Source organism: Salmo salar, chromosome 16, assembly GCF_965601325.2.
Source record: "Salmo salar chromosome 16, fSalSal1, whole genome shotgun sequence".
NCBI lineage: Eukaryota > Metazoa > Chordata > Actinopteri > Salmoniformes > Salmonidae > Salmo > Salmo salar.
In genome coordinates this window covers 75091495-75108628 of record NC_138306.1, presented here as the reverse complement: position 1 = coordinate 75108628, position 17134 = coordinate 75091495, and the positions used below count along the sequence as shown (strand labels likewise).

At 44.7% G+C, this 17134-nt stretch overlaps 1 protein-coding gene across 1 annotated transcript; it reads right to left on the bottom strand.

The window, feature by feature from the left end:
* Nucleotides 1-553: 553 nt before the first annotated feature.
* On the bottom strand, nt 554-16506 carry LOC106591656 (uncharacterized). The gene is made up of 6 exons (XM_045697769.2): nt 15973-16506; nt 9606-9648; nt 7450-7530; nt 3289-3404; nt 2873-2931; nt 554-2600 (listed from the first exon to the last, which is right to left on the bottom strand). Exons 1-6 carry the CDS (start codon nt 16032-16034, stop codon nt 2215-2217), a joined length of 747 nt encoding a protein of 248 aa, XP_045553725.1. The 5' UTR covers nt 16035-16506; the 3' UTR covers nt 554-2214.
* Nucleotides 16507-17134: the final 628 nt, after the last annotated feature.

The following is a 17134-nucleotide window of genomic DNA, read 5'->3' as shown; positions in this document are numbered from 1 at the left end:
TGAACCAGACCTACTGGGTCAATATGTCAACGTTCTTCATACTTCAGCAGCAGATTAGCATGCTGGATACAATGGAAACCAATGGAATAGTCATTTAGATACAAACTCCACGCTGGGTAATCAATCAATTATTCAAAAGTATTTCACATACTTGACCGAGGTGTTTTTTGCATGTTTTTGTTGTTGTTGTATTAAGTGGTTTGAAACAGTTGTTACTATTTCCAATGCATAAAAAAAGCAGAGGTAATCAGAGGTGTGTGGATCTGACCCATAAACGACCCATAAACGACCCCAGCTAACCCAAGACCATCACACTCCCTGGTTCCAGCGAGAGATCTGTAATCTCTCACTCGCTTGCTCCTCTCTCTCTCTCTCCCCCTAACCCCACATTCTCTCTCCACCTCCCTCTCCCCTTTCTATTTCCCTTCATTCAACCTATCCTCTCCAGTCTCCCTTCTCTCCCTCCTCCCTCTCTCATCCCAGACCCCACCCTTTCTCTTTCCCCTAGTGTACACTGTAGAGCAGGGTAATGGAACACACAGACACCAGAGAGTCTCTGGGAATGGAAGGTTTATTCTGCTGACGACAGGTTTCACCTTCCCTTCGATCCCAGTAGAACCCATTATTACATTCATGTTAAGCAATATGCCGTGATGATGGATATAGTTATCAATGATACTGATCAGACCTGATGAGGAGTATTACGATCAATAACAACACTAATCAGAGTTAGAGTTAATGCTACATCAGAAGATTCAACATCACTGACTCAACAAAATTCATAAGCATCAGCATTTAAACAATGGCTGGGCTTGACTCAAACAGTGAACCAGCCATCCTTTACATTAAAAAAAAATTAAAAATAGTGAAATGTGTTTATGAGTTGCACAGTGTCATAGTGAGTCTAATGAGGAGATTAGTAGATATGAATAGAGATCAATAGATTACTAGATGTAAGTAGAGTATAAATGACTTGAGATGATGAGATAGAGATGATGACATGGGATGGACAGTTTAAAACAGAGATAATGATGTTATCTGAGATGTACCAGATGACATGGTGTGGTTGCTTGATTAATTGATTGATTGGTTTACCTATTGATTTGTGATGATGGTACAAGCTTGCATGTGGAGTGTGGCTGGCTATGATTTGGCAGAAACCAAACAAATAAATACACTGTATAAAACCTGATATCAATATATTTGAATACTGTTCACACTGTGAAATTATATTACAGAGACAATGTAATATGAAACTGACGGATAAATACTTGATACACAGAGAAATATACAAAATGTATGTCTTCTTCATATTCTGGACTAAAAAACAATGATAGACATTTTCCAGATGGCTCCGATAGCAGACACATTACAATACAAAGACCTGCTACATTTTCTTTTCAACAATAACGTGACGGCACATCCAGTTCAATAATAAAGATAATATTAATACAATAGAATACAGAAGTACACACAGAATACACTATAAATGTCAAGACAGAAAAATATAAAAATAGCAATAAAAAAAAAGAATAATCCATATCAGAAGAAATACATCGTAGTAAATAGTAGTACGATAGCAGTACACAGTGAAGGAGTTTTTGTTTGATCAGTCTGGAGGTACTAGCTGCATCTGAAATAGCAGCCTTTTCCCTATACTAGTGCACTGTGGGAGTGTTTTGGTACTATAGGGAATAGGGTTCCATTTCAGATTTCCCCATTGTTATTGTAGTACTAGAGTAGTACATAGTCTAGTGTATATTGTCCTGGCTGTAGGTTGTTATTGTAGTACTAGAGTAGTACATAGTCTAGTGTATATTGTCCTGGCTGTAGGTTGTTGTTGTAGTACTACTACAGTAATACACAGTAGTACTGATTCTCCAGTGTCTGTTGGTTGTATATGGTTGGTGTTGGCTGTAGTTTTTGCTGCTTGGCAGGAGGAGTCGGACTGTTTGGTTTTGTAGTCCTGATAAGTGTGTGATCAGACACGCATACACACGTACGCACTCAAGTCTCTCTTGCTCTGACACACACACACACACACACACACACACACACACACACACACACACACACACACACACACACACACACACACACACACACACACACACACACACAACACACACACACACACACACACACACACACATACATCTCTCCTTCTATGACACACACACACGGACACACGGACACACACACACACACAAACACTCACATGACTGTGCAACACTTGCAACTCTGTTTCTTCTCCTTCTCCCCCTCCTCCCCTCCTCCCCCATTTGCCCCCCCTGCCTCCCCCTTCTCACCCGTACTCCCATTGGCTGCTGCCTGGGTCTCCGTCTCCCCCTCTCTTACCCCCTTCCCCTCCCCGTCTGGTAGCATCACAAACTCCGCCTTGACTGAGCCATCTCCACCCTCTGTCCCCCCTGCCTCCCCCACCTCCCCTGCTGTCTCACCCTCCAGAGCTGTATAGCCCATGAAGACCAGGGTAACAGGGTTCTCAGCGCTGGCCTGGTCTGGACTGGGACCCAACAGCTTGGCTTCTACTCCTGTTAGTTCTCTTCTAGGACTCTGGTTCTGTGATACTCCATTTACAGCTGAGGAGCGAAGGGAGAGGAGAAAGGGGGGCAATAGAGAGGGGACAGAAAGAGGAGAGTGAGAGGGGGGGAGCTGGTTAGGCTCTACATTAACAAAAATCTAGCCAGGTTTCCATCCAACTGTTTTTATGTGAATAAAGTCCCGTCATATAAAAATAGTTTGCATCATATAATCAGCAAATGTTGGTAATTTTTAACAAATGGAAAAAAATGCAATACCAGATGGAAAATAATGTTCAGAATGTTAACAGTTTATTAACAGTAGAACTGACCTCCTCCGTTCTCTTTGGTCACGACCGGATTCTCCAGCTCCTCTATCTCCTGCTCCAGGCTGACACACACACACACACACACACACACACACACACACACACACACACACACACACACACACACACACACACACACACACACACACACACACACACGCACACACACACAGGCACACACACACAGGCACACACACACACACAGGCACAGGTACACACACACACGCACGCACACACACAGACACACAGGCACACGCACACACACACACATTAATTACACATGAATGGAGTGTGTGGAGAAAGAGTATTAAAGATAAATTAAAGAGTCACTTTGCTTTATCAACAACGACGACCGGCAACGGCATGTGTGTGTGTATGTGTGTATGTGTGTGTATGTGTGCGTATGTATGTGTACTAACCAGAGGATGCTCTTCTCTAGTGCCTTAGTCCTCTCTTCGTCCTCCTGAAGTCGTCTCTGAGTCTCATCTTCCTCTGGAGCCCCATCCAACAACCAGCGCTCTCTCAGAGCCTTCGACTATACACACACGCACACACACACACACACACACACACACACACACACACACACACACACACACACACACACACACACACACACACACACACACACACACACACACACACACACACACACACACACACACACACACACACAGGTAGAATAGAATGAGCAAGGGCAAAGAGAGAGGATAGAGAGACAGTAGGAAATAGAGGTTCAATCCCATGCTCACAGAGGAAGGTATTTAGGGTATGTACACTCTTAGAAAAATAAGGTGCTATCTAGAACCAATGAGGGTTCTTCGGCTGTCCCCATAGGAGAACACTTTGAAGAACCATTTTTGGTTATGGGTAGAACCCTTTCGGTTCCATGTAGAAAACTTTCCACAGAGGATTCTACAAAAGAACCCAAAAGAGTTCTACCTGGAACCAAAAAGGCTTCTGAACACTTTTTTGTAAGTGTATAGCTGACACTGTCAGCTACGTAGACCAGCTCCAGGAAAAAGGAGTAGGTTGTCTCTTCTCTCCCCAGCATTCTTCTGTCAGCTAGACCAGCTCCAGGAAAAAGGAGTAGGCTTTCTCTCCCCAGCATTCTTCTGCCAGCTAGACCAGCTCCAGGAAAAAGGAGTAGGCCTTCTCTCCCCAGCATTCTTCTGTCAGCTAGACCAGCTCCAGGGAAAAGGAGTAGGCCTTCTCTCCCCAGCATTCTTCTGTCAGCTAGACCAGTTCCAGGGAAAAGGAGTAGTCCTTCTCTCCCCAGCATTCTTCTGTCAGCTAGACCAGCTCCAGGGAAAAGGAGTAGTCCTTCTCTCCCCAGCATTCTTCTGTCAGCTAGACCAGTTCCAGGTTAAAGGAGTAGTCCTTCTCTCCCCAGCATTCTTCTGTCAGCTAGACCAGTTCCAGGTTAACTTCTTTGGGGTAGGGGGCAGTATTTTGACGTCCTGATAAAAAGCGTCCCTGTAGTAAACTGCCTGCTACTTAGGCCCAGAAGCTAAGATATGCATATTATTAGTAGATTTGGATAGAAAACATTGACGTTTCTAAAACTGTTTTAATGATGTCTGTGAGTATAACAGAACTCATATGGCAGGCAAAAACCTGAGAAAAAATCCAACCAGGAAGTGTGGAAATCTGAGGTTTGTAGTTTTTCAAGTGATTGCCTATCTAATATACAGTGTCTGTAGGATAATTTCACACTTCCTAAGGCTTCCACTAGATGTCAACAGTCTTTAGAACGTTGTGTCATGCTTCAACTGTGAATGGGGAGAGAATAAGAGCGCTTGGAATCAGATGACTGAGAAAATGACATGAGCTCAATCACGTGCGCTCCCGTGAGAGTGAGGTGTGTTCCTTTTCATTTCTGAAGACAAAGGAATCGTCCGGTTGGAATATTATGGAAGATTTATGATAAAAACATCCTAACGATTGATTCTATACATCGTTTGACATGTTTCTACGAACTGTAATATAACTTTTTGGACTTTTCGTCGGAACTTACTGCGCGAGCACAGTGCATTTGGATTACTCGACTGAACGCGCGAAAAAAAGGAGGTATTTGGACATAAATATGGACTTAATCGAAACAAAACAAACATTTATTGTGGAACTGGGATTCCTGGGAGTGCATTCCGATGAAGATCATCAAAGGTAAGTGAATATTTATAATGCTATTTGTGACTTCTGTTGACTCCAAAATGGCGGGTATCTGTATGGCTTGTTTTGATGTCTGAGCGCTGTACTCAGATTATTGCAAAGTTCGCTTTCGCCGTAAAGCTTTTTTGAAAACTGACACAGCAGTTGCATTAAGGAGAAGTTTATCTATAATTCTGTGCATAACACTTGTATCTTTTATTAAAGTTTATGATGAGTATTTCTGTAAATTGATGTACTCATTCACCGGGAGTTTTGGAGGCAAAACATTTCTGAACATTACACGCCAATGTAAAATGGGGTTTTTGGATATAAATATGAACTTTATCGAGCAAAACATACACGTATTGTGTAATATGAAGTCCTATGAGTGCCATCTGATGAAGATCATCAAAGGTTAGTGATTAATTTTAGCTGTATTTCTGGTTTTTGTGACGCCTCTCCTTGCTTGGAAAATGGCTGTGTGGTTTTTCTTGTCTAGGTGCTGTCCTAACATAATCTAATGCTATGCTTTCGCCGTAAAGCCTTTTTGAAATCGGACACTGTGGTTGGATTAACGAGAAGATTATCTTTAAAATGGTGTATAATACTTGTATGTGTGAGAAATGTGAATTATGAGATTTTTGTTGTTTTGAATTTGGCGCTCTGCTATTTCACTGGCTGTTGGCAAGGTGGGACGCTACCGTCCCACATACCGTCCCACATACCCTAGAGATTTTATTTTATTTTATTTGGATCTCTTTTAGTCCCCATTTGGACTAATCTTCCAAGAGTCCTTAAATATTAAAATACAATTTATATACGAACACATTTTCACATATAACACACTATTACAAACATACATAATATACTAACGCAGCTAGACCAGCTCCAGGGTTAAAAGGAGTAGTCCTTCTCTCCCCAGCATTCTTCTGTCAGCTAGACCAGCTCCAGGTTAAAGGAGTAGTCCTTCTCTCCCCAGCATTCTTGTCAGCTAGACCAGCTCCAGGTTAAAGGAGTAGTCCTTCTCTCCCCAGCATTCTTCTGTCAGCTTTATGTGCATTCCAACCATATGATGAAGAAGAATTTACAAACAACACTCCCCTTTTCCTCATCCATCCATCCACCCCCCCTCTCTCTTTCTCTCTCTCTCTCTCTCTCTCTCTCTCTCTCTCTCTACTTCACTGTCTCTCATCCATCACGCTCCCTTTCTATCTCTCTCTCTCTCTCCATTAAGCAAACATGTATATACATTTCCCATAATGCTGCATAACAATCCTCCCTCTCTCTTCAGTATTTCTCTCTCCCCCTCCATTTGACATGTTACATTTGAGTAATTTAGCAGGTGTTCTTATCCAGAGTGACTTCCAGTTAGTGCATTCATCTTAAGATAGCTAGGTGGGACGACCACACATCAGACATAGTAAGTCCATTTTTCCTCAGTAAAGTAGCTATCAGCAGTGTCTCCCCTTCCCCCCACCCACATAGTTGGATACACACACCCCTCCCCAGCTCAGCACGCTGTTCATTGTTCTGGTGTAAAAACTACTTACACTACTGACAATGGAAGGAACACACACACACACTCACACACACACACCTTACTCTACTCTCAAACTTTTACTTCTCTACCATATGTGTGCACGTCTCCATGGTTACATCACAAAATCTCCAGGTTGCATTACATCATCACATACGACACCTAATTAGAAACAGCCGCTGTAGAACTCATTGTGTGTGTGTGTGTGTGTGTGTGCGTGCGTGTGTGTGTGTGTGTGTGTGTGTGTGTGTGTGTGTGTGTGTGTGTGTGTGTGTGTGTGTGTGTGTGTGTGTGTGTGTGTGTGTGTGTGTGTGTGTGGACGGTGTGTGTACGTGTGTGTGTCTAGAGACAATCCATAGAAGGTTCGTCAGAGGAAACAGATTTGTGTCCCACTCCCTCTGAGCAGGAAACCACTCTCACACACATACTGTACCCCGTTTTAGCCACACACAGAAAAGACAGGAATGGGAGCACACAAGGTCATTGGTGGTGTTCTAACACACACTACTTTATCAGAGGCTGGTGCTTCAGTCAGTGTGTGAAGGGTTACCAAAGGGCTATTTTAACTTTGGTCAAGTCAGCTAGAGGGGAGATAACAGGGAGGCTATGTAATGTGAATCGAAGCAGGCTTTATCTCCTAGCTTGTGTTAACAGTCTGTGATAGCCGAGTGTGTTTCTATCTGGTACTAAACAGAGACACAAAGGCCTGTGTGTGTGTGTGTGTGTGTGTGTGTGTGTGTGTGTGTGTGTGTGTGTGTGTGTGTGTGTGTGTGTGTGTGTGTGTGTGTGTGTGTGTGTGTGTGTGTGTCGTGCTGTGTGTGTGTGTGTGTGTGTGTGTGTGTGTGTGTGTGTGTGTGTGTGCGCGTGCGTGCGTGCGTGCGTATGTGTGTACCTTTAGGTGTTGAAGCTGTCTTCTGTCATCTTCCAGCTGTCTCCTCTTGTTCTCGATCTCTGTCTGCCTCTTCCTCTTCTCCTGTAAAGACACACACACACACACACACACACACACACACACACACACACACACACACACACACACACACACACACACACACACACACACACACACACACACACACAGTAAGTGGCCATGTTAAACATTTTAACCAATGTGATGTGTGCTGTGTCTGCATGTTCATGCCGGATATGAGTCCATTACTGCTTCTAGCATTAGCCTAATGCTTCTGGATGTTCAGCTACAGACATTCATCTACAGGCTCTATGTGGTTAGGAGGTTTGTAGGGATAGGAGGTCTGGAGGGATAGGAGGTCTGGAGGGATAGGAGGTCTGGAGGGATAGGGGGTCTGGAGGGATAGGAGGTCTGGAGGGATAGGAGGTCTGGAGGGATAGGGGGTCTGGAGGGATAGGAGGTCTGGAGGGATAGGAGGTTTGGAGGGATAGGAGGTCTGGAGGGATAGGAGGTCTGGAGGGATAGGAGGTTTGTAGGGATAGGAGGTCTGGAGGGATAGGAGGTCTGGAGGGATAGGGGGTCTTGAGGGATAGGGGGTCTGGAGGGATAGGGGGTCTGGAGGGATAGGAGGTCTGGAGGGATATGGGGTTTGGAGGGATAGGAGGTCTGGAGGGATAGGGGGTCTGGAGGGATAAGAGGTCTGGAGGGATAGGAGGTTTGTAGGGATAGGAGGTCTGCAGGGATAGGAGGTCTGGAGGGATAGGAGGTTTGTAGGGATAGGAGGTCTGGAGGGATAGGAGGTCTGGAGGGATAGGAGGTCTGGAAGGATAGGAGGTCTGGAGGGATAGTGGGTCTGGAGGGATAGGGGGTCTGGAGGGATAGGAGGTCTGGAGGGATAGGGGGTCTTGAGGGATAGGAGGTCTGGAGGGATAGGTCTGGAGGGATAGGGGGTCTGGAGGATAGGGGGTCTGGAGGGATAGGAGGTCTGGAGGGATAGGGGGTCTGGAGGGATAGGAGGGATAGGAGGTCTGGCGGGATAGGGGGTCTTGAGGGATAGGAGGTCTGGAGGGATAGGGGGTCTGGAGGGATAGGAGGTCTGGAGGATAGTGGGTCTGGAGGGATAGGTCTGGAGGGATAGGAGGTCTGGAGTGATAGGTCTGGAGGGATAGGGGGTCTTGAGGGATAGGAGGTCTGGAGGGATAGGGGGTATTGAGGGATAGGAGGTCTGGAGGGATAGGGGGTCTGGAGGGATAGGAGGTCTTGAGGGATAGGGGGTCTGGAGGGATAGGTCTGGAGGGATAGGGGGTCTGGAGGATAGGAGGTCTGGAGGGATAGGGGGTATTGAGGGATAGGAGGTCTGGAGGGATAGGGGGTCTGGAGGGATAGGGGGTATTGAGGGATAGGAGGTCTGGAGGGATAGGGGGTCTGGAGGGATAGGGGGTCTGGAGGGATAGGGGGTCTGGAGGGATAGGGGCTGAAAGGGCTAATAGGTCTGTGTGTGTGTGTGTGTGTGTGTGTGTGTGTGTGTGTGTGTGTGTGTGTGGTGTGTGTGTGTGTGTGTGTGTGTGTGTGTGTGTGTGTGTGTGTGTGTGTGTGTATGTGAGGGGGGAGGAGGGGTAAAAAGCAATGAGTGGCAGGAAGTTTGACAGTAACAGGATGTTTCAGGATGGTAGAACAGGCAAAATATTGATCTAACATACAAATGGTTAGTTGTCTAACATAGGGTTTCAGGTTACAGGGTTAATTCGGCATGGTTTGGGGAAGGCTCTGCAAACCAACCGACCTCATACCCTCAAGTATCATAAAGTATTCTCACGGCTTGCTAGAGCATTGTGAACTGTCGTAGCGCAGTGGTCTGAGTAGGCCACTAGAACTCATAAGTTTGCGCCCAGTGCTGGGCAATTTCTTTTTTTTTGGCGAGCGCAAAGTTCTCAGGAACTTTTCAAACGTCCGAAATCGAAGTCTATTTCTGTTGATCAGGCTGGTCTCACAGGAGTATCATTATTAATGGTTGTATGAAACCATGCATGCTGTGTGTGTGTGTGTGTGTGTGTGTGTGTGTGTGTGTGTGTGTGTGTGTGTGTGTGTGTGTGTGTGTGTGTGTGTGTGTGTGTGTGTGTGTGTGTGTGTGCACTTACAGCGATGGCCTGAATTCTCTCCTGCTGCAAAACCTCAGCCATCCTGAGAGAGAGAAATAAAGTTAGTGAGATAGAAGAATAACAGAGTGATGTCAACATTCTTGCTTTAATAGATTCCAGAGCTCTGGCAGGGAATACCGCTCTGCCTCATTGGGAAGACTTGGGAACATAGTGTAGAGCTGCTCTGGTCCTGGATGTGGTTGATGTGGATGGTCTGATCTGTGTGGTGTGTGTGTGTGTGTGTGTGTGTGTGTGTGTGTGTGTGTGTGTGTGTGTGTGTGTGTGTGTGTGTGTGTGTGTGTGTGGTGCCGTACGTGGGTGTGATCAGTGTTACTCTGAAATAAACACCAAGAGACCTGGATTAGGAGAGACATACAACACACACTGCATAACATGACATAACACAACACGTAAATGAATACTGATCGTAACCCTATAACATGAACCCTAACTCTGGAGGGATTCTCATTATAGAATTGAATAACTCTCCCCATCTACTCAAAAACATCCAGAAACAGTCTTGGGTTAGAGAGGAGACTGATCAATCAATCAATGCTAATGGTAGAGCAGAGCCATAAGGCCGAGTTCATTGATCAGTCTGTTATGTACAGCTAACTCCTGATACAATGTGGTGTGTGTGTGTGTGTGTGTGTGTGTGTGTGTGTGTGTGTGTGTGTGTGTGTGTGTGTGTGTGTGTGTGTGTGTGTGTGTGTGTGTGTGTGTGTGTGTGTGTGTGTGTGTGTGCCTGCGTGCGTGTGTGTGTGCGTGCATTTGATTTTATATATCTGCTGCAGGACTGCTGATGATCATGAGTGAGCATGTGAGAGAGAGAGAGAGAGAGAGAGAGAGAGAGAGAGAGAGAGAGAAGGAACAGCACGTCAGAAATCAGCTCAATGTAATTGAAGAATCCATAGACTCTAACCACTTCTGGGAAAATGAAAACACTAAACAAACAACAACACGAAGAGTTATCTATCCAAAATGGAGATGTATGGATAAACCACTTCTCCAATATTTTAGGCCCTATAACAAAAAATAAACAGCAAAAACATATACATGATCAAATACAAATCTTAGAATGAACTATTAAAGACTACCAGAACCCACTGGATTCTCTAATTACATTGAATGAACTACAGGACAAAATACAAACCCTCCAACCCAAAAAGGCTTGTGGTGTTGATGGTATCCTCAATGTAATTATTACATTTACAGACAACAAATTCCAATTGGCTATACTTAAACTCTTTACCATCATCCATAACTATGGCATCTTCCCCAATATTTGGAACCAAGGACTGATCACCCCAATCCACAAAAGTGGAGACAAATTTGACCCCAATAACTACCGTGGGATAGCAACCTTGGGAAAATCCTCTGCATTATCATTAACAGCAGACTTGTACATTTCCTCAGTGAAAACAATGTACTGAGCAAATGTCAAATTGGCTTTTTACAAAATTACCGTACGACAGAGCACATATTCACCCTGCACACCCTAATTGACATACGAACAAACCAAAACAAAGGCAAAGTCTTCTCATGCTTTGTTGATTTCAAAAAAGCCTTTAACTCAATTTGGCATGAGGGTCTGCTATACAAATTGATGGAAAGTGGTGTTGGGGGAAAAACATACAACATTATAAAATCCATATACACAAACAACAAGTGTGCGGTTAAAATTGGAAAAGAAACACACATTTCTTTCCACAGGGCCGTGGTGTGAGACAGGGATGCAGCTTAAGCCCCACCCTCTTCAACATATATATCAACGAATTGGCGAGGGCACTAGAACAGTCTGCAGCACCCGGCCTCACCCTACTAGAATATGAAGTCAAATGTCTACTGTTTGCTGATGATCTGGTGCTTCTGTCCCCAACTAAGGAGGACAGATTCTGCCAGATCTGGGCCCTGACAGTAAATCTCAGTAAGACAAAAAATAATGGTGTTCCAAAAAAGGTCCAGTCGCCAGGACCACAAATACTAAATCCATCTAGACACCATTGCCCAAGAGCAAACAAAAAACTATACATACCTCAGCCTAAACATCAGTGCCACAGGTAACTTCCACAAAGCTGTGAACGAGATGAGAGACAAGGCAAGAAGGGCCTTCTATGCCATCAAAAGGAACATGAAATTCGACATACCAATTAGGATCTGGGTAAATATACTTGAATCAATTATAGAACCCATTGCCCTTAATGGTTGTGTGGTCTGTGGTCCACTCACCAATCAAGAATTCACAAAATGGGACAAACACCAAATTGAGACTCTGCATGCAGAATTCTGCAAAAATATCCTCTGTGTACAATGTAAAACACCAAATAATGCATGCAGAGCAGAATTTGGCCGATACCTTCTAATTATCAAAATCCAGAAAAGATCAGTTCAATTCTACAACCACCTAAAAGGAAGCGATTCCCAAACCTTCCATTACAAAGCCATCACCTACAGAGAGATGAATCTGGAGAAGAGTCCCCTAAGCAAGCTGGTCCTGGGGCTCTGTTCACAAACACAAACAGACCCCACAGAGCACCAGGACAGCAACACAATTAGACCCAACCAAATCTTGAGAAAAAAAAAAGATAACTACTTGACACATTGGAAAGAATTAACAAAAGAACTGAGCAAACTAGAATTCTACTTGGCCCTAAACAGAGAGTACACAGTGGCAGAATACCTGACCACTGTGACTGACCAAACTTAAGGAAAACTTTGACTATGTACAGACTCAGTGAGCATAGCCTTGCTATTGAGAAAGGCATCCGCAGGCAGACTTGGCTCTCAAGAGAAGACAGGCTATGTGCACACTGCCCACAAAATGAGGTGGAAACTGAGCTGCACTTCCTAACCTCCTGCCAAGTGTATGACCATATTAGAGACACATATTTCCTTCAGATTACACAAACCCACAAAGAATTTGAAAACAAACCCGATTTTCATAAACTCCCATATCTACTGTTTGAAATACCACAGTGTGCCATCACAGCAGCAAGATTTGTGACCTGTTGCCACAAGAAAAGTGAAGAACCAACACCATTGTAAATACAACCATCATAAATACAACACTCGTTACAACACTGTATATAGAGATAATATGACATTTGACATGTCTTTATTCTTTTGGAACTTCTGTGAGTGTAATGTTTACTGTTCATTTGTATTGTTTATTTCACTTTTGTTTATTATCTACTTCACTTGCTTTGTAAATGTTAACACATGTTTCCCATGCCAATAAAGCCCCTTGAATTGAATTGAATTGAATTGAATTGAAATTGAGAGAGAGAGAGAGATGGACAGGGAGAAAAAGAGCTAGAGAGAGATTAAAATAGATTAGAGGCTAAAAATGACACAATTTATCAGAAAACAACAGACAGAGAAAACAAACAAATCCTTTCTTTTATCTGGTATGATGGGGAGGAGGGAGAGAAGGGGGCAGATGGGAAGGAGTGGGAGGAGAGCGTCTCAAACATGTCACCTGCATGCCACAAGACTGTGTGAGCCTGAGCCATGCGTGCGTGCGTGCGTGCGTGCGTGTTAAAGAAATAGATAAACATGAAAGGTAGGCCTACATCATAAATGATTACACTAACATATTGGAATCGTTTAGTGTCGCCTATGTCCTATCCTATGTAGCAACAATTAAAATTGTCAAATTATTATTCGTGTTAGCCTAGTCCACCTGACTGTTTGAGAACATAAGGCATAGAATAAGCTATTCAACATACAGGGGCAAAGCATACTGTTTATTTTCACATTTTCTGCAAGAGAGGAAACTGTCTGAGTCTCCTCCCTGAACTCAGGGCTGGGTTAATGGAGGGGCTTACCCACTGCTATAACAGCCTCCACTCTTCTGGGAAGGCTTCCACTAGATGTTGGAACATTGCTGTGTGGACTTGCTTCCATTCAGCCACAAGAGCATTAGTGAGGTCGGGCACTGATGTTGGACGATTAGGCCTGGCTCGCAGTCGATGTTCCAATTCATCCTAAAGGTGTTTGATGTAGTTGAGGTTAGAGCTAGTTGCAGTACTAAGGGGACCTAGCACAAACCATGAAAAACAGCCCCAGACCATTATTCCTCCTCCACCAAACTTTACAGTTGGCACTATGCATTGGGGCAGGTAGCGCTCTCCTGGCATCCACCAAACCCAGATTCATCCGTCGGACTTCCAGATGGCGAAGCGTGATTCATCAATCCAGAGAAGGCGTTTCCACTGCTCCAGAGTCCAATGGCAGCGAGCTTTACACCACTCCAGCCGACGCTTGGCATTGCGCATGGTGATCTTACGCTTCCATCACATTGACAGCGTCCTTGCCCAAAATAGTACGCAGCATCATCTGGATATGTATGCAACAAAAATTCAACATTCACCTTCTGCTACCATTTCTGTCAAGCCGTCTAGGCATACAGTTTGATGCATACATTCAATAAATCCAACGTATGCACCACACCGAACGCACTGCAACTGCCTCTACAACGCAATGCTGCAAGGCAAACGGAGCGTTTCATTGGAAATCAATGTAATGACGCTGTCAGTGTGATCAAAGCATTAGGCTTGTGTGTGTGTGGCTGCTCGGCCATGGAAACCCATTTTTTAGGTGTATTTATTTTTATTTTTTTGTATTTTGTATTTGACCCCCCTTTTTTCTCCAAAATTTCGAGCTTGTCTCATCGCTGTAACTCCCCAGTGGTCTCGGAAGAGGCAACGGTGGAATCATGTGTCCTCCAAAACATGACATGCCTAACCGTGCTCCTTAACACTCGCCAGCTTAACCCGGAAGCCAGCCGCACCAGTGTGTCGGAGGAAACCGTTCAACTGGTGACTGGGGTCAGCCTGCAGGCACCCGGCCCACCACAAGCAGTCAATAGGGTGTGATGAGCCAAGTAAAGCCCCCCCCTGCAAACCCTCGCCTAACCCGGACGACGCTGGGCCAATTGTGTGCTGTCCTATGGGACTCCTGGCCACGGCCGGTTGTGGCACAGCCCGGGAATGAACCCGGGTCTGTAGTAACGCCTCTAGCACTGTGATGCAATGCAGTGCCTTAGACCGCTGTGGCCCTCAGGAGACCCATGGAAAACCATTTCATGAAGCTCCCGACCAGCAGTTCTTGTGCTGACATTGCTTCCAGAGGCAGTTTGGAACTCGGTAGTGAGTGTTGCAACCGAGGACAGACGATTTTTACGTGCTACTTGCTTCAGCACTCACCGGTCCCGTTCTGTGAGTTTGTGTGGCCTACCACTTCGCGGCTGAGCCGTTGTTGCTCCTAGACGTTTCCACTTCATAATAACAGCATGTACAGTTGACCAGAGCAGCTCTAGCAGGGCAGAAATTTGACGAACTGACTTGTTGGAAAGGTGGCCTATGATGGTGGCACGTTGAAAGTCACTGAGCTCTTCAGTAAGGCCATTCTACTGCCAATGTTTGTCTATGCTCGATTTTATACACCTGTCAGCAACGGGTGTGGCTGGAATAGCCGAATCCACTCATTTGAAGGGGTGTCCACATACTTTTGTATATACAGTATAGTCTATATTGCCTCCCAATATTGTACAATGTGTGTCGCTCCATTAGCCTGGGCTATTATTTGTTTGAATTCCAGACCAGATTGATCTCCGTTTGTAAGTGTCAGAGTAGCCACTGATTTCGGTTATTTGTGTGGTATTAGAAACGATTAATTAACGATAATGTCTTCTGTCTTGTAAAGTATGTAGAATTGTATGAAATGCGTTTTTAATATGCAAAACAAATATTCGGACGCTGCAAACAAGTGTTCCCCATGTGTGGAAATCCTAAAAACGCCCCTGCTAAACTGTAGCCTACATTACAAATGTTATTATGGCTTTATTATAAAGGGGCTTTTTCTTCAACAGGAAACCACGCATTGAATTGCATCTTGGTGCATGGATTTGTTTACAGAAAATTATGGTGTACCAGGAAGTGTGTGGGGGCTAAAAAAAACTGTGCCCCGAGGTCTATGATTTCATAATCCGGCTATGCCTGTACTGTATATTGTTTATTTATTTATGTAAGGCTAGTATTTATTATCATATTGTTTTGTTCACATTATTGTCATGCATTTCCATGTATGCATTAACGGGATCTGTATCATTGATAATTACATTATGCCTACATTAGAAAACACACACTGTCTCTTCATCTCGTCTTCCCTCTATTCTGCATCTCTCTCTCTCTGCTCCATCCCTCCATCCCCTTCTCTCCTCACCTCCGTCCTTCATCGCTGTTCCGTGATGCTGAGGCAGTAGAGCGCTACGGCTAGTCAACAAATTCGCGGAAATCAGATCAAGTATAGTCGTGAGTAGACACTGCGTGTAACGAGCAGACAAACCAGTAGTTAGGCTACTTACCCAATAGCGGAGTCCTTTAACTTGTCACCGATGGCGTCTCTCTCCTTTGGCGTCTCTCTCATCCTAGTTTCATCCACACTGAAATAAAATAGCACTGCGACGGTTTCCTCTTCTTTCACTGTGTATGCTTATAGTCTATGTTTACTGGCGTATAGCTTCAAAACAGTCGGGTTTCCTCCCCTCCTCTCCCTCCTCTCTCCCCTTCGCCTCCTCCTTTCTCCCTCTCCTCTCTCCTGACACCCTTCCGTTGGCCGCTGAGTCGCGGGAACGCCCGAGCTGTGTGTGTGTGCGTGTGTCGCGGTAGCTCGTGCCGCTCAACACTACAACAGAGAGAGAACAAGCTGTCGGTTAATTATCTTCGATCCACGACATTACAGGAGTTCGTGGGTGAATTGGCGGGTTTTGGAGAGATGAAAGCTCTCCGGGTTCCCTCAAAATTATGATTTGCTTGTCTCCTGTAGGCGACCTGTTTTGCGGAAAGGTTTGTGCTTTCACCAGCTCGTCAAACACAGGGAGGGAGAGAGGATGAGAGAGAGCGAAAGAGAGAGAGGTGGGATACGCCTTCCTCCCGAGATAAAGAGTCCCAGGGTGTGTTGTTGACTGATATGATATTGAGGCCTCTGGTTCTAAATGGGGTCTCAGTCTAGCTGACAGTCTGACACGATAATGGGCCTCTGTTTCTAAATTCGCTCTGGGTCTAGCCGACAGTCTGATACAGACATACAGTATGATAACACTAGCTGCCAATGAGGCTCTACCACAAACACAATTCATTACATTTGAATGCTGATTCAGTCAGGAAATAGAGTGCAAAAGACATTAAAGGTCCCGAACAGTCATTCTGAAAAGTACTTTTTCTCTCATGGCTAACTACCAGGAAGTTTGAAGAGATAGGCTGAGTGGGTAGGGAGCTTATATTCATGAGCTCACCTTGACTGACAGCTCTTTGAAACACCTATGTCAAGCAACTTGGATGCAGTGTTGCAGTAAAATCATCTCAAGCAAATTTGCTGATGCACAAAGCAACTCAAACAACATTGAAATTGGATCAATTTCACAATGAGGCCAATGGTGACTTTAAAACAGTTACAGAGTTTAATGGCTGTGATAGGAGAAAACTGAGGATGGATCAACAACATTGTAGTTACTCCACAATATTAAC